Raw genomic sequence first — 25726 nt, 5'->3', positions numbered from 1 at the left:
TTTAGACGGGCTCAGAGCGGTTTTTGTGTCCTGCTAACAAGCAGTTTTCTGCTTTCTACCGCTCCAGCAGCTGGAATTGGCTTCCACTTCCGCACAAACTTCCTGAGCGTCAGCATCAGTGCTTTCAAAACTCTGGGAATGGAGACGAGCGAATTTCTTACATGTTTACCAAAGCCCAAACTGATCTTGTACTGTGTATTTCAGAGAAATAAACATTCGGTGTCTAAGCAGATCTGGGTTTACGTGTTTAAGAAAAGTAAATTACTGATGGTATTATTCCAATTATGTGTATACAATAACACCAGATTTGTAACATGTTCCAACTGTATTTTATTTTGGTACACTATGTAAGGTTGCAGGAAGATACAAAAGAAGCTAAAAAATTGAGTTAAGGAATTTGAGAGTAATTTAATAAAAGAACTATAAAAGCTTAACCTTTGCATAGACAATGTGATGCAAATGCTCATTTAAGTTTTACAAGGAAGAGCCTGGAGCACTGTGGGGATAGCACTGGTATTAGGTAATGAATTAATTATTTAATTTCATCTTTGCTCTAGGTAAATACTCTAGCTTGCCTACATTATTGATAGAATTTCTAGCCTAAAGCAAATTCTCATGAAGCAAAACAAAACAAAACAAACAAACAAAAAAAGAAATTAAAATCACATCTTCCTCTAACACTTTGGAAGACTGCTTACTACCAAGGCAGTTTGAACAGTGTTTCTACCCTGTCCTGAATCAGATCACTAGAAAAAAATCAAGTGTATGTAGTCTTTTTATAAAACAAACTAAAAAACCCAAAGAAAAAAACCTCAAAACCAAACCAGCAAAACCCAAAACAACATGAATAAGATTTTTGGAAGGAAATTAATATCCAACAACTTTTGTTGCACTCTATGGTTACTAAGACAAAGCCTAATAGTAAATGTTCTTATATAACATCACTTTTTTAAAATTCGCTTCTCAGCATACTTCTGAATGTTTCTGCAACTGAGCATAGTTTGGGGTTTTGTTTTGTAGGTTTTGTTTTGCTTTTTTAAAATATTTTCTTGCACATTATCTCTCTCTGCTTTATGGAAAAACAAAAAGCTATTGGGTAACCACAGGTTAAGTAACATTTTCTTGGAATCAAGCAATCTGAGAGATTGCACTACCTTTGTTATGGTTAGTGCTTTTCAGCATAAGGATGTATTTTGTGTGGACTTAAAGTTCAAAAGTAAATTAGGGTCATATAATATTAAATGTTTATTTCATGAAGAAAAGCATCAGTTGATGGACTGTTCTTAAATCTAAAGCCTTCCTCCTTTTTGAGAATTTAGGTTGGCTGGATAGATGAAACTAAATTTGGGAAGGTAAATTCTACTTCTTGCAATATGGTTTTCAAAAAATCACCACCTTTAACACTCATTTGTCACATACTCAAAGAGGCCATATAATATATTTCTCTTTTCTATTTCAATATATAAAAATCTTTTATTCAGCTGTGCTATGCAGACAGAGAATGTGTTGATTTATAACATGCAGTTACCCCAGGCAGAAGAACATATTGCCTTTCTACATCAATTGTGAATGACTGGTCAGGAGAAATACAGATGTGCAGCAATGGTACAAAAACATTCCAGGCATAATTTAGCTGAAGAAAAAGAGGATTCAGCATACAGAGCATCAATTCTCCTGCACTAACACAAATATACTTAAACCCATCACGAAAACCCTGTTGGTGGCACACAGAACGCAGCAATATTTAAAATCTTTGTATAAGGAAACTGAGCTCATTACATGAGCTGTCTCAAGAAGGAAACATGGTTAGAAAGGCAGACAATGAAATTGTGAGTTTAATGAATTAAATACTGAGCTGAAAAAGGGAGGGACATAATAGGAAAACAAAACAAACACTTTACACTAGACTGCAATCTACTCATATCTTATTTAAAATTGTTTAAGTACATGTGTTTTCAAATGATTTTTAAAACATCGGCAGGGGGAGGGAGAAACAAGAAAAAAAAATCCCAAAAAAACAAAACAAGCAATTTCCAAGAGAAGCAGAACATAAATACTGAAGTGCCTGAGAAGGAAATTATACCATTTCCCTTGAAAAAAATGCTTCCTCCTCACACCGTGTTTTCAAGGGCAAAAATGAAAGCTGGGAGGCCTCTGCTTCAGGATTTCAAATGGCCCAATCAGAACCTTGTACAAATCAATTCCCTTCTCCAGGCCCACGTAATCTCTTCTTTCTCTACTAAATATAGACCAATAGAAGGTTATTTTGCCAAATATGCAAAGTACAGCAAAACTGAGATTATGAAACAAACAAACAAAAAATACTGAAGTCATTCTAGCCTCAAATTTCAGAATGGTTACTAATAAAGTCCTGCAGTTACTGCTGTTTCAAAGTCCAGCTCTGAATGGTAGATGATTAATGCAATTTCTTTCAGCAGAACAGAGATGATTAAAAAGGAAGGAAAAAAAAATTCCTCTGCCTATTTTGGGAAAGTAAAGGAAAAGAAAAGCCAAAATAACGAACAAGGAAAACAAGCAAACAAACAAAAACCCGCACACGAAACAAATAAAAAATTAAAACAACAAACCAACAAAAGGGAAAAAAACTCAACCTGAAAATTGTTTAAGAATTATATACCGCTTAGAAACAGAGCACGATTCTTATCTTGTTTCCAAGCAAGATTTCAGCCGGGCACTCCCACGTTATCTCTCTCTGCTTGAAAAACATTCTCCATTAACACAACGCCCCAGTGACTCACTCCTCCGCCTCCTGAGGCACAACACTGGAAAGAAAAACAACAAAAGAAAAAAAATAGAAAAAAAAAGAGCAGAGTTTTCCTCGGCTTAGTTCTCAAGGGGCGATTTTAAAGAACAAAGGAAGAGCCTCCTCAGCCCTCAGGCAGCCCCGCTCGGAGGCTCCCCGTTGCATTCCTGCATTTTTCCGCACAAAACACTACTGACCGAAAAACAAACTCAAACGCCATTTATCTACATCCATTCTAACAAAGCGGGGAACGCGGTGTTCTTCGCAGTGAGCAAAAAAAGGCAAAAATCCCGAATTAACCTGTTCGGAGGGCAGAGAGGAGAGAGGAGCTGCCGCCGTGTCCCCGCAGCCGGGCGCCAATGGCGGGGAAGCTCCTCCCTGTAAATCCCGATCCCCCGCGGGTTGCCGTGATTCACGAGCCCCTGGCACCCCAGGAACAGGGATGCTGTGCTGGCGGCCTCAGACACCCCCGCTGCACATCGCCAAGGCCGTGTGCCCCTTCTCGGGGTGTCAGGGCTCCCCCAGCCCAGCAGGCCCAGCTGTCCTGACCACCGAGGGCCCCAAAACAGGCAACCAAGGCTACCAAATCCAAAAAAGTGCTACGGAAGCCAAAGGCAACAGTACCCGGAAGATCATACCGTATAAATCAAGGAAACTTTTAGAGAAAAACGCCAAGACCACTTTTTAACACCATTCTTGCTGTCAGGATGAAGGAAAAATAATTAAAATTTCTGTTCCAAGTCCAGAGTAGTACATCCTGACTCCCTTCCCCGTGTTATGTGTGACTTTCTGTAGTGCTTGTACACGAACCAATTCTGCAACTGCCATCACCCATCACTTAATTGAGAATTCCTAGAACTACCTTTCGGAAACCCTGCTGGACGGCATCTCAGGCAAGTAATTAAGTTTTCTTACTGTTGCCTGAAAGTTTTAAGTTGCAGATAAGAAAAGAGATCCAGGGAAAGCAGAAAACCGCAGCCACCACAGCCCCCAAGGCCCTGGAATGAGCTGTCCCCGCAGCAGAGGCGGCTCGCAGGCGGAGTTGGGGGCCGGGTGCCCCGCGGTTCGAAAGCCGCGCGCTGCAGCAGGATTGGCGGGGCCCGAACCCGCCCCGTCCTCCCGACCTCGGGGGAGCGGAGGTCACCCCCTCGGCATCCACCGAGCTCACCTTGCTGAGCTCACTTCTCAAACCATACCGCGGTGACCGATTTTATCAGCCACAACCGCTATCCTTTATTGATCTCTTTTAAGAACAGGAGAACTGACGCACATTTAGATAAGAACTTTATCTTCTAGGAAAAAAAAATAAGGCAGGAAGCTTCAGATCAGCAAGGCAGAATATATGTAACATTTTAGACACACCCCCAACAGAATTCAAGTTTCCAAGTATATTTATACAGCATGTATCAATAGGACCAAGCGTTCCTGCTCTTTCTAGGAAGATGTGGGTGGCTCTGAAAAGAGCCTTTGGGTTGTTTGTCAGAAGAGTTTTACTTGGCTTTAGCCTTGTGGCTGTCGGTCTTCTTGGGCAGCAGCACGGCCTGGATGTTGGGCAGCACGCCGCCCTGCGCGATCGTCACCTTGCCCAGCAGCTTGTTGAGCTCCTCGTCGTTGCGGATGGCGAGCTGCAGGTGGCGGGGGATGATGCGCGTCTTCTTGTTGTCGCGGGCCGCGTTGCCCGCCAGCTCCAGGATCTCGGCCGTCAGGTACTCCAGCACGGCCGCCAGGTACACCGGGGCGCCGGCGCCCACGCGCTCCGCGTAGTTGCCCTTGCGCAGCAGCCGGTGCACGCGGCCCACGGGGAACTGCAGCCCGGCCCGCGACGAGCGCGACTTGGCCTTGGCGCGCGCCTTCCCGCCCTGCTTTCCGCGCCCGGACATGGCTCAAAGTGCAGAAAAATCAAGCCGAAACGGCCAAAAAAGCTGCACAAGGTTAAGTAAAACGCAGTGAAAATAAGCGATTACACCCGAAGAGCTAACGCTGCCCTTTTATAGCTTCCTTCTGAGGCTCGCTTGGACTTTTGATTGGTGGATACGAGGATTGTAAATTTACCCAATGGGAATGCAGATGGATGAGTCGACCAATAGAAGATGAGCCGAATTTGACGTCACGGACCCGTGGTGTCCAATGGACAAGGACAGTGTTAAGTCATCTCATTTGCATACCGTCTCTATAAATAAGGGGGAACTCCGCTTTTTTACCTACGTCGTTCCTGCAGTAGTCAGGTAAAGGCAGACCCGTAAAATGCCGGAACCCGCTAAATCCGCTCCCGCTCCCAAGAAGGGCTCTAAGAAAGCTGTTACCAAGACTCAGAAGAAAGGTGACAAAAAGCGTAGAAAGACTAGGAAAGAGAGCTACTCCATCTACGTGTACAAGGTGCTGAAGCAGGTGCACCCCGACACGGGCATCTCGTCCAAGGCCATGGGCATCATGAACTCCTTCGTCAACGACATCTTCGAGCGCATCGCCGGCGAGGCGTCGCGCCTGGCGCACTACAACAAGCGCTCCACCATCACGTCGCGGGAGATCCAGACGGCCGTGCGGCTGCTGCTGCCCGGCGAGCTGGCCAAGCACGCCGTGTCCGAGGGCACCAAGGCTGTCACCAAGTACACCAGCTCCAAGTAGGGCGTCTCGGACCGTCACTCTCAACCCAAAGGCTCTTTTAAGAGCCACCCATATATTCAGTAAAAGAGTCGATCACACTGTTTCTTTTCGGTGAGTGGTACTTGTAGTTGCTACTGTTTTAGTCCCTGGGTTAGTTAAAAGATTAGGGGAAAATGCTTATCCTGTTTAAGCATCCAGAAAGATTTAGGTCGTCTTGTCTGTCCCGTACTGACAGTTGGTCCCGCAGCGCTATGAAAAGCATGTTAAGTGCCTTATGAGTTTTAAAGCTATTAATTGTTTCCTTTTTCGTTTTAGAGTCTATTCGTTTTAGTTATTCACAACGAGGATTTGTTGTCCTCGTTAAATATTAGCTGTAATTGTAAATTAGTTGGCTACAAGCCAAAGTGGCTTGTTTACCCGGCAAACTAGGAATTAGTCTGTAAAAATTGAAAGACGATATTTAATCAAATCTATAGCGGCAAGGGCAGCAGATGCATAGTGGTATAGACAATGGCCTAATTTGATTGGTCCTAAAGATTTCATGAGTGGTATACTTTGTTAATGTTTCCGACCGAGTAGAGAATTAAGAAATCCCTAAGTGAAAATACAATAGGAAATTACAAGTGACATAAGAGACTCGGGGGTTGGGGGTGGATTAAAAAAGATAAAATTAAATCAGGCAAAAAAACCCAAATACCGAAAACGGAAGGTGAGCCCCTTAACAAACCTCAGGCAGCTCGGGATGCGCAGGGAAGGGTGTATTTGGGTAAACACCTTTTTCGAAGAGGTTAAATCCTGCTTGTCCCGGGCAGAGGCTGGGACAAAACTGCTGCAGAGCCAGCGTAAAAACTCCGCGGGCTGCAGCTATGGGAGCGCTCCGGGCCGTCGCCAGTCCCGCTCGGCAGGGCGGAGCTGCGGGGTAAGAGGAAAGGGAGCGCAGCTGCTCCCGCGGAAGGAGGGAGGCAGGGCGGGCGATGCGGAGCGGGAAGCTGCGCCCCCCACCCACCCCCGCCTCCCAACGCGCGGGATTTTCAAACTCTGCCCTTGACCAATGGCCGCCGTCTCTGCGCGCGGGCGGCCAATCACAGCGCGCGGGGGGCCATAAATAGCGGCTCCTGTGGCTGCTCTTCATTCACTGCTCTTCTGCTCGGCTGGCGGGATCGTTCTGTGGAGATGGCCCGTACGAAGCAGACAGCGCGTAAATCCACGGGCGGGAAGGCGCCCCGCAAGCAGCTGGCCACCAAGGCTGCCCGCAAGAGCGCGCCGGCCACGGGCGGCGTCAAGAAGCCGCACCGCTACCGGCCCGGCACGGTGGCGCTGCGCGAGATCCGGCGCTACCAGAAGTCCACGGAGCTGCTGATCCGCAAGCTGCCCTTCCAGCGCCTGGTGCGCGAGATCGCGCAGGACTTCAAGACCGACCTGCGCTTCCAGAGCTCGGCCGTCATGGCGCTGCAGGAGGCCAGCGAGGCCTACCTGGTGGGGCTCTTCGAGGACACCAACCTGTGCGCCATCCACGCCAAGCGCGTCACCATCATGCCCAAGGACATCCAGCTGGCCCGCCGCATCCGCGGGGAGCGCGCCTAAGCTGTCGGCGAGCGGAAATTTCAGATCATCGAAAACCCAAAGGCTCTTTTAAGAGCCACCACAACATCACTTAAAGAGCTGTAAATTTCTGGTTATGTATAGCAACTTGTTTTTTGAGCGGTTTGCAATCAACAAAGCCTGGCGTGTCAGGTAGGTACCAAACAATCTCTGAGCTGTGTTTCGTAGGAATTGTATACTGACTTCTCACAAAACTGTAGGACAGTTAATTCTTAAATGTTTTCCCTACAACCTATTTTCATTTAAAATGTGAAACTGCTTTTTACATATTTTTCTTATGTGCTGTTTAGGAATCGTAGTCTCAACTGTTCTGAAAGGAAGGAGCCACTTTAAGGATAAGTGAATTTAATCTGTCAGCATATGTCCTCAAATCGTTTGTTGATAGTGTTTAAATTCGTGCAGGAAGAAACTTTTATAGAATCCTGCTTTCAGAGAAGTTCAAATCAGTCTGTACGCATCCTGTGTACTCAAAATGTTGCGCAGCCTTTATGTCCTTAATTTAATTTCAACTTTTTTCAATTTATTGCTTTGTTCTGCCACCTGCAATATTATATCCTATCATCCCCCTACCCCCTTTTTGTTTTTGGGAGGGCTTGTGGGGCTCTTTGTTTCTGAGAGATCTAAAACTCCTTTCCCGCGTTCCCTGGCAGCACACTAGCAGGAGTTTCCTCAGTGCTTTATCACTCCTGGTCGTGAGCGATGTCCCGCGGGCCTTTCCAATCCCTCTCAAGCACTACTGGTTATTCCCGAGATAGATATATTTCCAATAGCGAGAAGTGTGTGTGGAATATAAGATGGAGACAAGGATGTTTTCTGGGTCCCTTTTCCACGTGGCGCGTTCCTTGCTGGTGTCTTGTCCAGGACCACATGCGTGACATCTTTAATGGTCAGAGATTTGAGGTTGCCTCAATTTTCTGTCATTGAGACTTAAAAAAATTTGTTGCCACAGAGGAAGTGTTTTCCAAGTAATATCTGCGCTTGGAAACTTAACAGATTTAGAATAACTTTTAAATGGAGGCTCTTCCCTATTCGTCGTGTTCGCTGATTTTTGTTAATCTACCTGGTAAACTGATTTCTCTCTTACTGTAAGTTCGGTCACACACACACCCTTGCTCTCCTGGTAAATAGATCTGTAGCTGCCTGGAAAATGTACATTTCTAAAATTATTTCGCACTTTATGGCTCCTTTATACACACTAATACCACAGGTAGTTTTACATAATTTTAGGAACCTGCTTTTCCACTGAATTAGTGGGAATTCTGTCGCTTTGTTTTTTCGATGCTACAAATGAGAGCTTGTGGCTTTAAGAAGCGGTTGGATTGAGTTAGACACAGCTTCATTTAAACTAGGAAACCAGGAGCCACTGAGCAATGATCCGAGGAAATACTTCTCCTGAAAGCCTAAGGTTGCAAGACTCTCAGTTTACTCTTAACTGCTGAAAAGCTTCATTTTAGGAGTACTTCTTTCTCTGTGTCAGAAACTCGGACTCTGCAGCAAAATCCGACCAATCGAGTGCCTCGGCACCATTTTCTCTCCTCTGTTTTTCTCACTTTCAGCCATTTTCTGTTTCTGAGCCCCGGAGGGTTAAAAGGGAGGGGGGAAGGCATCGAGACTCGTGCTTTGGGAATTAAAAAGTCTCTGCTGTGATTTATTCATTCCCCCAGATTTGTTCATTGACATAGGACTTGTGTTTTTCCGAACAGATTTTTATTTCCCATATATTACCTCTGTGATTGCAGAAATGAGTTTTAGAGAAAGCTAACTCGGTTCATTTTACTGAGATGGCCAAAGACATCTTTACCTGGAGCTCTTTGCATATGCTTATAATAAGAAAAACTTTTAAATCAAGTAAAATAGCTTCTTCTAATAGTTTATTTAGAAGATATTTTGTATCTTATATAAGCCATAAGTCAGAGTAGTTACATTTCAGCAAAATGTAACATCAGAAATCTGCATTTTTGAGCAGTGAGAGAGGGAAGCATGTTCTCCTCTAGTCTTTTGAAGACCTCATACTGTTTTACTAAATAAAGTATTATTTGGATTCACTCAGAGAGAGTTTCATGCTCAAATTGTAAGAAACACTAACTTCATTAACTGAGAAAGATGTGCAATGCTTTTTATTTTTTTTCAGGGCTCATATAAACTCTAAGTCTGAAGTAGTTTTGGGGTGTAATGCACAGCAAAGGGGTGGCAGGTAGTGCAAGATTCCCATAGTCCCAAGTGAGAATAAATGTGGAGTTCCTCTGGTGCAAGCAAGGTTCAGCTGCATTTCTTTGCTTTTTGCAGGGGAGCCTGAGATAAAAGAATGCTGCCAAGTCAGCTGGAGTGAGCAAGACCTCAGTGCTGAGCAGCTGAGGATTGGCTTGGGAGTTGCTGTTTGTAATCCAGGTGCTTTTGCAGGTGATTTTAGATGCTCAGCAAGACACCTGGCTAGGGCTACTCTGGCCCTCTAGCCATTGTCCATGGATGAACTGGCTCAAATTAAAATCATGGCTTGAAAGAATGTTCTTATCGACCCAATGGGTAAAATAGAGCATAGCTACTGATACCCTGGTGAAATACTTCATTTCATCCAAATACATAAAAGGTTTGATGCCAGCATCTTCCTAGAACAAAAAATATTTCAATCAGTCCTACTTGACAGCTATTAGTTTCTTTAAAAATCTCAACAGAGATATATTCATATGAAAGCAAGGTTTTAATTTGAATTAATGATTGTAATGTAAATATCTTTTAAGTGGTTTCCATGCAAGCCAGTATGCAAATAGGCCCTAAACACTTTTTCATTTGCAAGTCCCTCTTGTGGGCTTCTTCACAATCTGAATCACCTGTTGGTTACAGTCTTCAGTAACCAGCACCAATGAAGCTTGAACTCTGCCAGGCTGCCCTGCTGCATCATTGCCTCTCTCTTCTCTCCTACTTTCAAGCCACATTGTGTCTTCAAGATGGGTGTCAGCATCTTTCAGATTGTAGATGTGCAAGCAACGTTAACACAACAATATGAACTTCTTTAAAGATTTTATAGTATATAAAGTATTTTGTCAGCTACTCCTATTACAGAATTAATTTCACTGGCCACAACAACAGAGTCTGATCCTAGGATCCTGCTGATTACTGCACTTTTCCAAGTGAAGGTTTCCAATTTGTATATTATTAGTTCTCAGGTTATAGCTGGAGCTGGGTGGATCTGTAGAGTGACCAATACACTAAAAATTGACCCCACACAAAATTACTCCCACACAGGCCACCCAGCACTCCACTCCCAAGCCCATCACTTGCTTCTGGTCAGTTGTCTCTTTTGTTGTTTTTTGTCTGTTTGTTTGTTTTTGAGGGAGTGTTTGTGAGTTTTTTCATCTGACATTACCTCCATTCTTGAAGTTGTTTCCTTGGTCCTTCCTTACCCTTAATTCTGCTTTGGGCTAGTTGTAGGTTAGCAGCTTTAGCTTTTAACAGAACCTTTTATTTTGTTCAGCTCTTTGTGGCCTGATGCTACAATCACTGCAGCCACTAATGCTAAACTACTTAGTACATCATGAGAATATGGAGAATACAATTAATGAGAATTTCCTGTATAAGACTATGAAGTAACACAAGATGGAAAGCTCTGTCCTCAATGAAGCTGTTATGGCAACACCTGGATTTAGTAATAAAATGACAAGAAATTAAAAGAACATGAATATTTAAAAACAATGCAAACAGAGTTGGAATTAAACCCATTTGTACATAAATAATATGAACTGGGGTGGCAAAAAGCATGTCAAGGGCAGCGTGGTCCTGCCCCAACACTGCTCCCTCCTCACCTTTCTCATCTGGGTCCCCTGTGGTGTTTTCTCAAGGTTTCATGTATTGACAATGTTCAGTTCCATATCTGTTTCATTGTCCTGCATGTTCTCTTACCCTTAAGCACTATGAGGCTTTGATACCCCATTAACATAAAGATGCTTTTTTGATGTGCTTGATCACTCTCTCTTTACACATCAGCCAAGTCTCTATTCTGCTATGCTGTCATCTGTTCTCATGTGCTGGTTAAATGTAGTTAAGATATTTTAAAAACTGACTATATATCCTGTGTCGTTATTGTTTCTCTCTCTGCATTTTATACTTGCTCATCACTATTTCTGAAGATTTTCCATTTTATTGCATCCTGTCCCATGCCATGAATTTTTGATGCAGTTGTGAGTATCCCTTTCTCTCTGCATATGGATTTTTTTATGCTGTTCCCAGTACAGCATTGATCCATCCAGAGGGATCTGTAAAGCTCTACAAAATTCTGGCTTGTAAGAGCTTCGACTTGTGATGCATCCATAGGAAAGTAATTGATCCAGAGGGCACATGATACTTTTCCATAGATGTTCCATATGATCTCATGGATTTTAGGGCAGTATGCCAGTCTTGTAATGAACATAAGGATCTAGAGGCTAAGGCATGATGTAAGAAGCATGACCAAAAAATAAAAAAAACCACACACAACTCCCCAGAAAAGTAAACAAACAAACAAAAAGGTTTTTCTGAGACAGTTTTTCGGGAACAGCCAAAAGTCAGATGTAAATCTTTGTGTGTTTTAGATGCCAGTTCAGGGTTCTGAATGTTTCCTGAATTAATTCAGACTACTTATAGTGTATGAAAAACAGGTAAAATCTCCACTGCACCAATGTAATGATAAGTAGCCCTTGAAAATTTCTGAATGTTTTTCTGCAGGCAGCTAGCTCTGTCAAAATCTTTGTCACACTGAGATTCAAGGACTTCTAAGCAACAAACAAGGCCAGCTGCAATTCAAGTCAGTTGAGTTGTGAAATAGAACATTAAGGAAGGTTTTCTTCCCCTCCATTTTCCTAACTGAAGTATGCTGTTGTTTGCTGAAATTTAATGTTATTTTCCTTATTTGGGGCAATTTTGATCTTCCCATCAGTTCTCCTAGGCAGACTCATCTGAAAGGTTGGGGTTGTCTTGTTTTTAGGAAAAATGAACACGTTTGGGAAAAATTAAGATCATTTCATGGATATGGACTAGTTACTTCCAGGAGACATGCACTTTAAAGACTAAGAATGGTGACTATGCACACAGCAAATAAAGCTGGAGGGGTTGCCAACATTTGTCACGCTCAGGCTCCTTTGGTATTCTCAGTCTAGGACAGAAATTTTTCCAGAACAGAAGTGTCACCCCACCTCTGCATTCAATGCTTGAAAGCTGTAACAGTCAGCAGCATTTCCAGGCCAGTCCTTGCTGTTTCCTGGTTGTTTAGGCAGGTGCATGCAGAGTTTGAGTTCACCTTACAGCAGTAGCACCAGTGCAGCCTACACAGAAATAAAATGAAAAATGAGTTCAATGCTGATTACATGCTGTGAGGACTGAATTACAATTGCTATATGTGTGTAAATGCAGTCATAAAACATTTTCAAAGATCTGTAACTGGGATCTTCAAATGGAAAGAATAAGAAGTTCTTAACATCCTTCTAAAACTTATTTTGTTTAATGGCCCTGAAATATATGAATGTAAAAGCACATTAGAGGTATTTCATAATACACAATATTTCACAAGCACCTGTGTATGTTGTATTTTAAGAATATTTTCAAGTACTAAAGCTTTTTTATCCTCAGAAGTTTAGGGAGTGGGGCTGGTTTGGGTTTTTGGGGTTTTTTTACACATTATAAATAATGTTTAAGAGTTACTTTTTATCCTCAATTTATCTAAAATCTACAGTAGGAAGTTTGTACGAATTCACCCAACCGTCCCAGGATAGGTTCAGAACTCAACTGTACAGGAGAGACACCCTCACCCCGTCCTCAGAAATGTGAAGCAGAGCTCCCTGAGATCCTCCATGAGCCTCCACGGGCATTTACTGCTGCAGAAAGGATGGCATTCTGCTCCTCCTGCTCCTGGATACCTTTCCACGACTGATTCATTTATCCACCAGTGCTAAATGATGTCTTTATTTCACATTCTGGCTTGGGGTTTGGAGTTGCTGACTGCTTTTGCTGTGTAAGTGTAGCAGGCTCGTGTGACTGGAGAGTGTCACACTCATGCTAATGGATCAATCACTTTCCCGTAGAAAACTCCAGTTTAAATGTAGGAATCAAATGGAAGGCTGGATAGTGGTGCTTGTGAGGTGACCAACCACGAAAGCCAAGAGGGCCTCACGTGAGGGAAGAATAAAAATCAAATGCACTCTGAAACATCCCTAAATGCTGCAGTCAAAATTCCAAAACTGGCAGTTGCCTAAGCTACAAAATAGATTCTATCCGCGAATTTACAGTTTCAGAAGAGACGTCTGAGGAGTTTTGAACAAAGTTGTCTGCTGTACAGGGAAATAGAAAAAGACCTCAAGGACAACCACAAACATTAAAACAAGGTAGCAAACAAACAAACAAACAAAAAACCCAAAACAAACAGCAAAACCAAGCAAACCCAGACTTGCTTCATTATGTTCCTGTGCTTGGAAAAAGTAATTTGGATAAATCTGTCTATCTTACAAAAAGACAACAAATTCCCTTTTGAACATGGATCTACTACACCTTTGAGGGGATAAGTGAGAGGAGGTAAAGAAAGAGATAAATTTCTTACTGTAAAATGCCTGAGTCATTAATAAAAAAACAAGGATGCTGGGGCATGAATGTATTGTTGCAGCAGCACTTTGTCTTCTCTTTTTCAAAGAAGTTACACAAGATTATGGCAGTGCAAATGTTCTATAATGCTATGAGTTCTTAGAATATGAAGACTAAATGCAAATCAAAACAGAAACCACGCCAAAACAAAATCCATAAAAAGTTCTATTGGAAATTCTTATTTTCACACTTCTTGAAGACTTAGTTATTTCTATGTCAATATTGCTCTACTAACTGTAAAGACGTTTTATTATTACTCAAAATCAATAGAAATTTGTAAAACTTTTGCTGTTAAAAATTAGAAAGGAAAAATGCCCACTGGCCCCAAATTGTTTTTTAATTGTGGTATTAGTTTTATCTCAATATAAATTAGTTTAATAGTATCTGTGTCAGGATGGAAACATTTATTTTTTTATGCAATTCTGCCTTTATCCAGGAAACTTAGCAGTATTAGAAAATTGATCTGTATTTTAGTGTTGATGACTAAAAATTAGCATTCCTATTTTAAATGGTGCATGCTTAGCAAGTAGATAACCCAAACATTAACATGAAAAACTTGAAATAGTATTTTATTACCATTATGGTGTTGACCCGGAACAGGTCTCCTACTTCCCTAGTAGGAAGCATTCCCAGAAAATGTTGTTACAACCAGTGGCTTCTTCCTTACGGTCTGTGCTTTTAGAATTCTCGAGGTTCTCAGCATTTCTAGAAATGGTCAAAAATAAAGGTAAAGGTATGACAGACAATGTGTGCATTTTAGCACGTGTGTGTGCTTGTGTTTCCAGGGAAACAAACAAACAAATTCCAGTAAAACCAATACAGGCCAGAGAATTGTTCACGATTTAATCCTGCCTAAGGAAATTAGTCATTATATTAAAATAAAAATCTTCTAACCACGGTACACCTTGAGCGATTCCTTCCCCTCTCTGCCACCTATTTTAAACCAAAAGAACTTAATAATAGAAAGAAGCTGCAGGTCGGAGAGGACAAAGTTGGTAGAGATTATATAAATTTGCCCCAGGAAAGTGTCTATGCAGGCAAACGCTAATAACCAAAACATTAAATAGGAACACTTGAAGCGTCCAAAGCAAAAGCAGAAGCCGGGATGAGCGGGCAGAGAGCAGCGGCGGGGCGGGGCGGGAGCGCATTGGTAGGATTTTGCCGCAGACCCGCGGGCAGCGGGGAAGGAAGGGGAAGGGGCTGCCGGAAGATGGTGCCGCAGTCCCCGCTCCTGTTACCGGCGGAGACGCAGAGCTCCTGGGGAACCATCACCGCGCAGGGGGCACGGCCGGGGCGGGACGGGAGAGCAGCACAGGGGGATGCGGGCGGGGAGAGGGGACGGGCTCGGGCCGCGCGGGGGAGGCGGAGCCTCAGGGACAGAGCCGGGAACGCGCCCCGGCCGCGCCGCGCGGGGAGCCCGTGCGGACAGCGCGGGGCAGGGGGCGGTGGGCGGGGACTGCGCAAAGAGCCCGCCTCCCGACGCAGTCCTCAACCAGGTCGGCTCCCGGGGAATAAAGAGCCACGGGGACTAATTAGTGGCGTCTGGAGCACAGTACTGTAAGGGGCAACATGTCTGGTCGGGGCAAAGGCGGCAAGGGGCTCGGCAAGGGTGGCGCCAAGCGCCACCGCAAGGTGTTGCGCGACAACATCCAGGGCATCACCAAGCCGGCCATCCGCCGCCTGGCTCGACGCGGCGGCGTCAAGCGCATCTCGGGGCTCATCTACGAGGAGACGCGCGGTGTGCTCAAGGTGTTCCTGGAGAACGTGATCCGCGACGCCGTCACCTACACGGAGCACGCCAAGAGGAAGACGGTCACGGCCATGGACGTGGTCTACGCCCTTAAGCGCCAAGGTCGCACCCTCTACGGCTTCGGCGGCTAAACTTACTCTAATTTATATTGTCTTAAACACAAAGGCTCTTTTCAGAGCCGCACACAGGTTTCATAAAAAGAGCTTGTTATTGCTCAGGTTAGTAATGCAGAAAAACAGCTTCTGTGATCAGATACTTTTGTTAGTGCACTCCTGTTACATAAACTACGAAAGAACAAATCCGGTATCACATTTGTAATCACAGCTCTATTAGGAAACTGTGGTGGCTCTTAAAAGAGCCGTTTGGTTTATAGTTTAAAATCCTTTTACTTGGAGCTGGTGTACTTGGTGACAGCCTTGGTGCCCTCGGACACGGCGTGCTTGGCCAGCTCGCCGGGCAGCAGCAGCCGCACGGCCGTCTGGATCTCCCGCGACGTGATGGTGGAGCGCTTGTTGTAGTGCGCCAGGCGCGACGCCTCGCCGGCGATGCGCTCGAAGATGTCGTTGACGAAGGAGTTCATGATGCTCATGGCTTTAGATGAGATGCCCGTGTCGGGGTGCACCTGCTTCAGCACCTTGTACACGTAGATGGAGTAGCTCTCTTTCCTTGCTCTCTTGCGCTTCTTGTCGCCCTTCTTCTGAGTCTTGGTCACCGCCTTCTTGGAGCCCTTCTTGGGTGCTGGAGCGGATTTCGCCGGCTCAGGCATCCTCACTGCTTTTTTCCCACGATGGTCCCTGTAGCACAACCTCGAAAATGGCGCCTGTCGCCCCTATTTATAACGGCGGTATGCAAATTAGAGGATCGTAATTGTTCCATTCCTATTGGAGTAAGAAGCACCAACGTAATTTCAGGCACTTCCGTCCTGTAACCGCCAGAGCTCAGGCGCTGCTTTTACACAATCCCAGTTTCGCTTAGCGTCTTAAATCTAAAAAGAGAAATACACGATGCGATTTAAACTGCACTAAGTGGGTATTTACTAAAGCATTTACCATCACTGATGTTGGCCCTTTCGTTGTATCTCTAGGAAGTTCCCACTAACCTCAAACATTTTACTGTCTCTATGGATTTTGTGTTTTAAGAAAACCTCAGCAGCACATAAACACACATCAGTAAAAAACAGCTCTTATTGTGAATTTGGTGGGTGGCTCTGAAAAGAGCCTTTGTGTTGTAGAAGCGTTAAACTGTAGCAGCAACCGAGTTTAACCGCCGAAGCCGTAGAGGGTGCGACCCTGGCGCTTGAGGGCGTAGACCACGTCCATGGCCGTGACCGTCTTCCTCTTGGCGTGCTCCGTGTAGGTGACGGCGTCGCGGATCACGTTCTCCAGGAACACCTTGAGCACACCGCGCGTCTCCTCATAGATGAGCCCCGAGATGCGCTTGACGCCGCCGCGCCGAGCCAGGCGGCGGATGGCCGGCTTGGTGATGCCCTGGATGTTGTCGCGCAGCACCTTGCGGTGGCGCTTGGCGCCGCCCTTGCCGAGCCCCTTACCGCCCTTGCCCCGACCAGACATAGCTCTGCTCTCACACTGAACAGCTCAGTAAAGCAGGGATCGCCCCGCGCCTGTGTATATTGCCGTCGGTCCGACCTGATTGAGGACTGCGCCGGGGCCGGGCGGGGCGGGCTCTTTGCGCGTCCTTCCCCCCGCGCGCCGCGACTTTGGCGCCTTCGCTCCCGCCGGGGCCGCGCGCTGCCGGCTCGGGCCGGGCCCCGCCCCCGGGAGCCCAAACGCGGCCGGGCCCGGCAGCGGATCCCGGCCGGGCTCACCCCGTGCCCGCCGCGCTCGGCCCGGCTGCCCGGCCCCGCCGCCGGAGCTCTTGGTGCCCGTGGGGAGCGGGGCCCCGCCGGCCGCGGGGCTGCAGCACAACCCGGCCAATGATGGCGGCGGCGGGGCCGGCAGAGCCGCGTCCCGCCCGCGCTGCGCCGCCATCGATCGGCGCCCCAGCAAAGCGCCCGGCCGGGTAGGGAGAGAGTGGGCGCCGCGCCCGCTTCTACGGTAAATGCTCCCTTTGCTACCGAGAGCTCTGAAACGGGAGTAATGTGCTGCGATTTTTCTTTTTTGTTTTATCCCGTGTGGGGGTAACACTTTAAATTTTTGTCATGAAGGAATTCTTTTGCGTGTCCCATGTCCTTAATTATCTTGCAGCTTTGTTTTGTTAATGGGACTGCTGTGTTGATGGAGCTGATTTGTGTCTCTTGCTGCTGCACCTATGGCAAAAACCTATACCACTTAATGTGCTTGTAAATGTGGCATGTGTTTGGTCATTTTCATGGTCTCACTGATGGTCTCACTGATAGCTATTCAACTATTCCTTTCTGGTTTTATTCATCACTTAATATTTATTTTTGAACACAAACCATAATTTTTCATTTACTGTAGTTGTACAGCTACATTCATTTTAATGAGTTCCATCATTTTTAGTAGTTTCAAGCGTCCATATGTTTGGGAGGTTTTTTTGAAAATGCATGGCTGACTTTCTCCCCTTCTTTATTCTTTTATTTCACCTTGGTCTTTTTTTACTAAACTTATTCTTTTGCTTTTCAAATCTGACACATATATTTAATGTTTTTTTCCAGGGAGTTATAGGGTCTTGAGATTATAACAATTTACAAAACTAGAAAACTTGCAGCTACAGATTACGAAGTTGGAGAAAATAATACAATTATGCCTAAAATTTCAGTCTCAGTAACTAAAAGATCTACAATAGCTACCTGCAGCCTTGCAGCCCAGCTTCTCAAATGTGATTCTAAGGTTCTCTTTCAAAATTTTCCCAAGTAATCCCAACCACACAACAGATGTGTCTCATTATCAGTAAATTTGTAATCTTTCCTGTTGCTATGTGCTCTCTCCCCTTGATGGTGAAGTTGTTCTTTACCTTTTCCTGGGACTTGGTTCTTTTCTCTGTGTTCCCCATAGACAATTATACTATACTAAAATGAAATTATGTTCAAAAACTAATCTAAATCTCCAACAACATATATGCCTGTTCTGGATGAGAGGCAGCTGGGCTGTGGAGAGAGGGCAGATATTAAAACAGAGCAGCAGCATAACTGAGTAGCATTGAGCCGTTCTTTTCAACACTGCTTTGCCTCCACAGTTCAGGAGAAATGTACAGGAAAAGCACTTTCAAGCAAGGGTCTGTCATTGGGAAGGAAAAATATCTCATCCTTTCTTTGTCTGCTTCCCTTCAGACACCACTATTTTGCATACAGGAGGGATGTCTTTGTAGATCTATGCTTCTGCTCAGCACAGCAAAAAGGAAAAAAGTCCAGAAGCAAGATCAGCTTGCTAAGATCTTTTTTCACTTGTGCCAGATAGGTGGCATGGGCCTATATAAGAAAATTTTCTCTTCTGATACCAGATAAGTCCAGTCTTTGAATAGCCCTTAAGTCTTCCAAAATGAAATAGCATCATGTTTTCTTCTTGCACAATATAGTGATACTACAAAAAAAGCAGCTTGATTTCCTGGTTCATGCTAATTTCAAACTGCACAATAACATCCACATTTAATTTTTAGGGTAATCATGATATTTTACTTAAATGCGTGCTTCCAATATTTATTGCATCTTTGGAAAAATCCAACCATTTCATGATACAAATCAAATCACAGCTTCCATCTCATTTGAATTGATGCAAAAGGAGCCACACTCTATGGGCCGGAAGGATTAATTCTAAACACTATTAACAGGGTTTGTATTCCAGAATCTCTATATCCATCCCTGTTGCATCTTTTGTCCTTTTACATTTATCTTGTAGCTGTTACCAGTGCAGACTATTTTATGTAGGTATGCTCCTTCCCGTAGGAAAAAAAAAAATTAAAAGAGTAGCAGAATCCCCTCCCGAGTTGTTTGTTTCTGGTTTTGAGTTGTTTTTTTTCTTTTTGCCTTTTTGTTGTTCCAAACCCGGCGGCTGCTGCGGGGGACACACGAGCCGGGCTCCGGGCTGACCCCGGGCCGGGGAGAGGCCGCGCCGCAGCGGACGGGGTTGGGGGATTGGGAGAGCTCATTCTGATTGGCTGACAGCGTTCGAACCACTGACCAATCCTAGCGTGGTGTTTAAAAAGGACCAATAGCAAAGCAAGTCGTACGGTGCGTGACGTCACTGCGGTGATTGCCCAATGGGAGCGCTGATTTCTGATACCAGCGATTTGCATAAGGGCCCTATAAATAGGGGAGTAATCGCATTATCCGTCACTTCACTGTGCTAGAGCAGACAGTGACTCGCAGCCATGCCTGAGCCAGCCAAGTCCGCCCCCGCGCCCAAGAAGGGCTCCAAGAAGGCGGTGACCAAGACTCAGAAGAAGGGCGACAAGAAGCGTAAGAAGAGCCGCAAGGAGAGCTACTCCATCTACGTGTACAAGGTGCTGAAGCAGGTGCACCCCGACACGGGCATCTCGTCCAAGGCCATGGGCATCATGAACTCCTTCGTCAACGACATCTTCGAGCGCATCGCCGGCGAGGCGTCGCGCCTGGCGCACTACAACAAGCGCTCCACCATCACGTCGCGGGAGATCCAGACGGCCGTGCGGCTGCTGCTGCCCGGCGAGCTGGCCAAGCACGCCGTGTCCGAGGGCACCAAGGCTGTCACCAAGTACACCAGCTCCAAGTAGGGCGTCTCGGACCGTCACTCTCAACCCAAAGGCTCTTTTAAGAGCCACCAATTCTTTCAAGTAAAAGGGCTGAATCAGTTTTTTTGTTGGGGAGGTATGTAAAAAGGTTAATTGCACGTTAATTAGCCAAGCGGGTGGTCTTCTCTAGCAAGTAAAACTTCGTCTTGCTAATGCCTGGTGTATGAGCTTCCTTGTAGGAATCCTGTAATCTGGTTCCGTTTTAAAAGGGTCTTGATTGCAGCACCAACTTGTGCAGGTACAAGTTCTGTGGGGAATTTAAAATCAAGTTTTCTAAGGGTTAAATGCTTTTTATTTGGGAGACCCAACACTTTCAGTGCACTACGGCAGTAAAATAAAGGCATATTTTCTGTCTTGACGGCTTTTTTTTGAGGCGGGTGTGTTTTGGTTTTCATTATATTACTCGCATGTACCCTAACCTGCCATTACCCTTGTTAATGCTGGCTGGGTTTATTTATGCAGGTTTTCGGGGTTAAGAGAACAGTGTCCCAGAGTTTTGCAGGACATGGTTCTTTCTTAAAAACCGGAAAAAAAAAAAAAAAAGCCTGACGAGAAAAGGCGGGGGGAAACCAGTGATTTCAGTGATTTTACCTTGCAATGTTAACTGGGAGCCGGGGAGAACGGGAGCGTGGGGCCGCGTCCTGCCCCGCTGTGGGAGCGGAGCTCCGCAGCAGCTGTCGCTGTGCAGGGCGGTGGCACGGCCCGCACGTTTCCCCATCCCTGCTCCATTGCCCTCCGCCCCCGCGGCTCGCAGGCCGTGACAGGGGAGGGAGGCAGGGCTGTGCGGAGGCAGGGCTCGCTCTGCGCGGGGCCGGCCGGGCCCGGAGGATGCGGGGGTGAGCGCCCGGAGGCGGGGCCTGGCGGGAAGGCGGTGCGGGGCCGGCGGGGCGGTGCGGGGCCAATCCCGGCCCGACGCGGCACTTTTGAACTCCCCCGGGCCCCGGAGCGAAGGGCGCTCGCCGCTCCGCCGACACCGCCTCCTTTCGCCCAGGGCTGCGCCGGTCAATGAACGGGGGCGGGGCGGGCGCAGCTGTTATCACACGGCCCCCAAATCGCACGTAGGAACACAGCTCCTTTTAAAGGGAGCCCCTATCTCCCACGCAGGCCTTACTGAACGCACACGTACCCAAAATCTGAGCTTTATTAACGCCGTGTAAACTCCTACCGAAATGTCTAAGTGATTTGGATTTGCTGGTGGCATGACCGCAGTGTTTCAGCTCTTTTTGAGAACAAGTGGGTGGCTCTTAAAAGAGCCTTTGGGTTTATTTAAATGAGTAGACTCTCAAATCCTCTCAGTCATCTTACTTCTTCTTGGGCGCTGCCTTCTTTGCCTTGGCCGCTTTGGGTTTGGCTGCCTTGGGCTTGGCTGCTTTGGGCTTCACCGCTTTTGCCTTAGCCGGGCTCTTCGCTGCCTTTTTGGGGCGGCCTGCCTTTGCGGCTTTCTTGGGGCTCTTCGCTGCTTTCTTGGCCGCTGCTGCCGCCGGCTTCTTCGCTTTCTTGGGGCTCTTTTTCACCGCCGCCGCCTTCTTGGGCTTCTTGGCGGCGCTGGCGGGCTTCTTGGCCGCCGGCTTCTTGGGCTTAGCAGCTGGCTTCTTCTTCGTTGCCTTCTCTTTTGCCTCACCCGGCTTCTTGTTCAGCTTGAAAGAGCCGGAGGCGCCGGTGCCCTTGGTCTGCACCAGGGTGCCCTTGCTGACGAGGCTCTTGAGCCCCAGCTTGATGCGGCTGTTGTTCTTCTCCACATCGTAGCCGCCGGCGGCCAGCGCCTTTTTGAGCGCGGCGAGCGAGAGCCCCTTGCGCTCCTTGGAGGCGGACACGGCCTTGGTGATCAGCTCGGTGACGCTGGGCCCCGCGGGCTTGCGGGCTTTGGAGCCGCTCGCCGCCTTCTTCGGCTTCTTGGCGGCGGCCTTGGCGCCGGGAGCAGAAACCGCGGGAGCGGCAACAGGCGCGGTCTCCGACATCGCGTCCCCTTCGCGCAGGAACCAGGGCAAGCACTGGGCCTAGAGCAAGTCGGCGGCCTCGTATTTATAGAGCGGAGCCGCGCCGTGATTGGTGCGCTGCAGAGCCCGCCCCGCTGCACGGCAGAAAGCTCCCTTCTCGCCGCTCATTTTGTGTTTCTTAGGAGCCGAAAAGGGCTGTTTTTATCAGAATTTCCGCCACCGACCCCCCCACAGTTCGCAGCGGCGTGGAAAAGAAAGACTCTTGTTCCCCTCGGCCAAGTTTCCTTTCGAAGAGACAAAGGGTGAGCTTAGAAAGAGGCGATAAACACCGAGTCCTGGACCTGAACACACCTCGGGAGACAGAAACTTTTGTTTTTCATTCTAAATAAAATCCGCGATGTGGGGAATTAGATTTCCAAAGCAATTAATTAGTATTCTTCAAAGGGTCTTCTGTTAATCTGAACTGAAAATCAGGGATTTAAGTCGATATTTTGGTCGCAATTTGATTTCAAAGAGAAGGAAGTAACACAGGCTCATCTCGAGCACTGAATATGGATTAGAAATTAGCTCCTTTGTCCAAAATCCTTTACCTCTTTAAAAATCATTAAGAGAAATTAAATTAGTGCATTGTGCAGCAAGGCAAGGAGCAGGAGAAAGTCCCGTGAAGGGCTTTTTGTCCGGCCAAAGGAGGTGACTTTTTACAGCATAGCATTTTGTGCCGTGTTGCTCAGTGTACGCGATGCAGACATGGTTCCTTCGTCCTCTGCTACAAAAATACTTGCTTTCTTAATAAATTAGGTGACATGAAAACTTAACACGGGCAGTTTTTGTTAATAATGATAACCAGTGCCCTATCGTTAGATAATATGTCAGTGTTTTTATTTTGATATGGCTGGATTGGTGAAAATCCGAGTCATCATTGTCTAAGGAGACACTGCTGCAGCTGATTTTCCCACTACTTGGGCATAATAAAATTTTCTCAAGTGATCAGTTAGGATTCCTCTTTCACAGCAGTTTCCTAAATATTCCATTTTCTTACTGCTCAGTGACTGATCACTACATTGGAATTAATACAAAAACCAGCATGTCTTAATGTATCTCCTACACCAAAACAGCTGGCTGCTCAACGAGAGAGGGGCAGTCTCCACACACTGTTCCAACAGCAAGCTTGAATTAAAATTAAATGCACATTGTTTTTCAGAGTACAAAAAATTAAACAAGTATTCTCTGTTATGTTTATTATTGTCTACAACCCATTGTTTCAACAAAGGCCTGTAAACTCCTTCTCACCTCTTGCAATTGTAACTGTTGGTGATATTAAAACTCTGGACAATGTTGTGATTCAAGTAATTTGTTTTCAAATGGATAATTATTAAAATATACTTTTTTTGACAAATAATAGCAGATTTTTTGTTTCAACATAGTTATGGTTTATATTTAGCATTATGTATAAGACAGAACCAAAGCTGCCACTAGTCCTTTTCACTTCAGATTGCCTGTGCACTGTGATGAACAATTCTCAAACTCTCTCAGATTTGAGGCAGAAAATGAGCTCAGCAGCTGGATGTTTTTTAATAAGGAAGGATTAGTAGCTCAGAATGCCTTTTAATACAAAACAACAAAAACAAACAAAAAAACTTAACAAATCAAAAAACATAACAAAACAAAAAACTTCCACTGTCTAGGTCCTAAAGTTGTTTAGAAGGTGCAAGGCTATTTTTAAAGACATCGGTGAAGTACCTGAGCTACACACAGGGCCGACCGGAAAAGGGGAGGCATGATAGGATGGTGTTTTCCCACAGTCTTAAAAAAACCTTTTCTCACCCCCACCCGCACAAAGTGATTTATTTCACATTAAATACATCACGTTAAACTTAGCAAGCGTATGTTCAGCCACACCTTACTATACAGCGGGTTTTTCGAAATTTTAATACCAATTCAAGAGCTAAAATACCAAGTCTTTGGGGTGCTTTATTTCCGGGTATTTTAAGAGCTAAGAAAAAAAAGGAATTTGGGGTGTTTGCTTTAGTTTCTCTTTTTTTTAGAAGGGATGGAGGTTTTAAAAAGTTTGTTTTTTCACTAGGATGTACAGCTCCTTTTATGATGAAGTGGGTGGCTCTGAAAAGAGCCTTTGGGTTACTTTTGAGATGGGAAAGCTCCTCGAGAATGTTTCACTTGGTTTTTGCCTTGTGGCTGTCGGTCTTCTTGGGCAGCAGCACGGCCTGGATGTTGGGCAGCACGCCGCCCTGCGCGATCGTCACCTTGCCCAGCAGCTTGTTGAGCTCCTCGTCGTTGCGGATGGCGAGCTGCAGGTGGCGGGGGATGATGCGCGTCTTCTTGTTGTCGCGGGCCGCGTTGCCCGCCAGCTCCAGGATCTCGGCCGTCAGGTACTCCAGCACGGCCGCCAGGTACACCGGGGCGCCGGCGCCCACGCGCTCCGCGTAGTTGCCCTTGCGCAGCAGCCGGTGCACGCGGCCCACGGGGAACTGCAGCCCGGCCCGCGACGAGCGCGACTTGGCCTTGGCGCGCGCCTTCCCGCCCTGCTTTCCGCGCCCGGACATCTTCCCTCGCTCGCCGATGCTCCGCCGCCGCCCAAACCGACCGGGTCACGTGCTCCTGCGCCCCGCGCGCGGCCGCTTTTATAGCTCCTGCGCGCGCCCCGCTGGCGCTCTGATTGGCTGCAGCGCTCTCGGGCCCGCTCCGACCAATGGCGCCGCGGATCCAAATTCGGCCAATGGGAGCCGCGGGCGGCCGCTCCCGCGGAGCCGCCCCCGCTGCCGGCCGCTCCCGCGCGCTGCCAGCCCGGCCCCGCTCCCAGCCCGGCCCCAGCTCCCAGCCCGGCCCCGCTCCGAGCCCGGCCCCAGCTCCCAGCCCGGCCCCGCTCCCAGCCCGGCCCCAGCTCCCAGCCCGGCCCCGCTCCGAGCCCGGCCCCAGCTCCCAGCCCGGCCCCGCTCCCAGCCCGGCCCCGCTCCCAGCCCGGCCCCGCTCCGAGCCCGGCCCCAGCTCCGAGCCCGGCCCCGCTCCCAGCCCGGCCCCGCTCCCAGCCCGGCCCCGCTCCGAACCTGGCCCAGCTCCCAGCCCGGCCCCAGCTCCCAGCCCGGCCCCAGCTCCCAGCCCGGCCCCAGATCCGAGCCCGGCCCCGCTCCGCCAGCAAGGACAGCGCCGGGGAATCGCCTTCCATGAACGGGGGAAACCCGCTAAATGCCAGCGCTGGCGCTTTAGACATAATCCTCTATTTTAAACCTCAGAAATGCCACTACAGGATTACTTTAAAAATGTGTTGTTGTTATGATAAAAGAAAATCTTTGCTTTCAGTAGGAGCATTTACACCCTAGCACTCCTGATGTGTAGAAAGTAGGCACAAGCACACAATACGTTTCTCTGATTCTAGAGACAAATTAATCCAGTATTGCTGTAATCAAACTCGTATTGGTGCTTTCAAGCTGAAGTATCTGTCTCCAGGCTGAGTCTTCTCAACTTTTGTAAATATAACTCGTGTCATCAGATAACTTCTACAGCAGAACTTGCTTAATGAAGAACTTTGTGTTTCAAGAATGGTGTAAAGTTACATCACACGATATGTATTAGGTGGAGGGGTTCATATAAATTTTACTGTATAGAGAACTGCAAACCTTTTGATCGTGTCCACAATTTGTGAAAACAGATTCAAAATTTTCAAGTGTAAGTTCAGTCAGCTAGTAACTTTGTATCCTTAAAGCAGATTTAACCTCAAAACATGGTGCATTTAACTATGCCTGAAACTTACAGTCAACTAAATGT

At 46.7% G+C, this 25726-nt stretch overlaps 9 protein-coding genes and 1 long non-coding RNA gene across 10 annotated transcripts; 4 read left to right on the top strand and 6 right to left on the bottom strand.

Annotated features, from left to right (window-relative positions):
• Positions 1-3946: 3946 nt before the first annotated feature.
• On the bottom strand, positions 3947-4715 carry LOC116996060 (histone H2A-IV). The gene has a single exon (XM_033059232.1). The coding sequence runs from the start codon at positions 4642-4644 to the stop codon at positions 4255-4257; it is 390 nt and encodes a 129-aa protein (XP_032915123.1). The 5' UTR covers positions 4645-4715; the 3' UTR covers positions 3947-4254.
• A 284-nt stretch (positions 4716-4999) lies between these two features.
• LOC116996071 (histone H2B 8) lies at positions 5000-5466 on the top strand. The gene has a single exon (XM_033059243.1). It carries the CDS (start codon positions 5009-5011, stop codon positions 5387-5389), a length of 381 nt encoding a protein of 126 aa, XP_032915134.1. The 5' UTR covers positions 5000-5008; the 3' UTR covers positions 5390-5466.
• A 1075-nt stretch (positions 5467-6541) lies between these two features.
• Positions 6542-7013, top strand: LOC116996056 (histone H3). Its single transcript, XM_033059228.1, has one exon. The coding sequence runs from the start codon at positions 6542-6544 to the stop codon at positions 6950-6952; it is 411 nt and encodes a 136-aa protein (XP_032915119.1). The 3' UTR covers positions 6953-7013.
• A 4681-nt stretch (positions 7014-11694) lies between these two features.
• LOC116996109 lies at positions 11695-14878 on the bottom strand. Its single transcript, XR_004417867.1, has 3 exons — positions 14812-14878; positions 14150-14278; positions 11695-12264 (listed from the first exon to the last, which is right to left on the bottom strand). It is a non-coding gene; the product is annotated as an uncharacterized LOC116996109 (long non-coding RNA).
• A 264-nt stretch (positions 14879-15142) lies between these two features.
• On the top strand, positions 15143-15454 carry LOC116995189 (histone H4). The gene has a single exon (XM_033057609.1). The coding sequence runs from the start codon at positions 15143-15145 to the stop codon at positions 15452-15454; it is 312 nt and encodes a 103-aa protein (XP_032913500.1).
• Positions 15455-15646: 192 nt separating this feature from the next.
• Positions 15647-16103, bottom strand: LOC116996032 (histone H2B 7). Its single transcript, XM_033059201.1, has one exon. The coding sequence runs from the start codon at positions 16087-16089 to the stop codon at positions 15709-15711; it is 381 nt and encodes a 126-aa protein (XP_032915092.1). The 5' UTR covers positions 16090-16103; the 3' UTR covers positions 15647-15708.
• A 387-nt stretch (positions 16104-16490) lies between these two features.
• Positions 16491-16902, bottom strand: LOC116996033 (histone H4). Its single transcript, XM_033059203.1, has one exon. It carries the CDS (start codon positions 16892-16894, stop codon positions 16583-16585), a length of 312 nt encoding a protein of 103 aa, XP_032915094.1. The 5' UTR covers positions 16895-16902; the 3' UTR covers positions 16491-16582.
• Positions 16903-19569: 2667 nt separating this feature from the next.
• On the top strand, positions 19570-20338 carry LOC116996030 (putative histone H2B type 2-D). The gene is given in 2 exon segments (XM_042779223.1): positions 19570-19889; positions 19891-20338. Coding segments are annotated over 2 exon segments (444 nt in total). The 5' UTR covers positions 19570-19610; the 3' UTR covers positions 20056-20338.
• A 966-nt stretch (positions 20339-21304) lies between these two features.
• LOC116996029 (histone H1) lies at positions 21305-21979 on the bottom strand. Its single transcript, XM_033059199.1, has one exon. It carries the CDS (start codon positions 21965-21967, stop codon positions 21311-21313), a length of 657 nt encoding a protein of 218 aa, XP_032915090.1. The 5' UTR covers positions 21968-21979; the 3' UTR covers positions 21305-21310.
• A 1767-nt stretch (positions 21980-23746) lies between these two features.
• On the bottom strand, positions 23747-24511 carry LOC116996031 (histone H2A-like). The gene has a single exon (XM_033059200.1). It carries the CDS (start codon positions 24505-24507, stop codon positions 24118-24120), a length of 390 nt encoding a protein of 129 aa, XP_032915091.1. The 5' UTR covers positions 24508-24511; the 3' UTR covers positions 23747-24117.
• Between the last annotated feature and the right edge of the window lie 1215 nt (positions 24512-25726).

The sequence above is a fragment of the Catharus ustulatus genome, chromosome 4, assembly GCF_009819885.2.
Source record: "Catharus ustulatus isolate bCatUst1 chromosome 4, bCatUst1.pri.v2, whole genome shotgun sequence".
NCBI classification, from domain to species: Eukaryota; Metazoa; Chordata; class Aves; order Passeriformes; family Turdidae; genus Catharus; species Catharus ustulatus.
The sequence above is the reverse complement of the archived record's forward strand: the minus strand, read 5'-3'. Positions and strand labels throughout refer to the sequence as shown.

Coding starts and splice junctions, on each gene's coding strand:
- LOC116996031 (XM_033059200.1), bottom strand. CDS start 24,507: ATGTCCGGGCGCGGAAAGCAGGGCGGGAAGGCGCGCGCCAAGGCCAAG.
- LOC116996029 (XM_033059199.1), bottom strand. CDS start 21,967: ATGTCGGAGACCGCGCCTGTTGCCGCTCCCGCGGTTTCTGCTCCCGGC.
- LOC116995189 (XM_033057609.1), top strand. CDS start 15,143: ATGTCTGGTCGGGGCAAAGGCGGCAAGGGGCTCGGCAAGGGTGGCGCC.
- LOC116996060 (XM_033059232.1), bottom strand. CDS start 4,644: ATGTCCGGGCGCGGAAAGCAGGGCGGGAAGGCGCGCGCCAAGGCCAAG.
- LOC116996033 (XM_033059203.1), bottom strand. CDS start 16,894: ATGTCTGGTCGGGGCAAGGGCGGTAAGGGGCTCGGCAAGGGCGGCGCC.
- LOC116996056 (XM_033059228.1), top strand. CDS start 6,542: ATGGCCCGTACGAAGCAGACAGCGCGTAAATCCACGGGCGGGAAGGCG.
- LOC116996032 (XM_033059201.1), bottom strand. CDS start 16,089: ATGCCTGAGCCGGCGAAATCCGCTCCAGCACCCAAGAAGGGCTCCAAG.
- LOC116996071 (XM_033059243.1), top strand. CDS start 5,009: ATGCCGGAACCCGCTAAATCCGCTCCCGCTCCCAAGAAGGGCTCTAAG.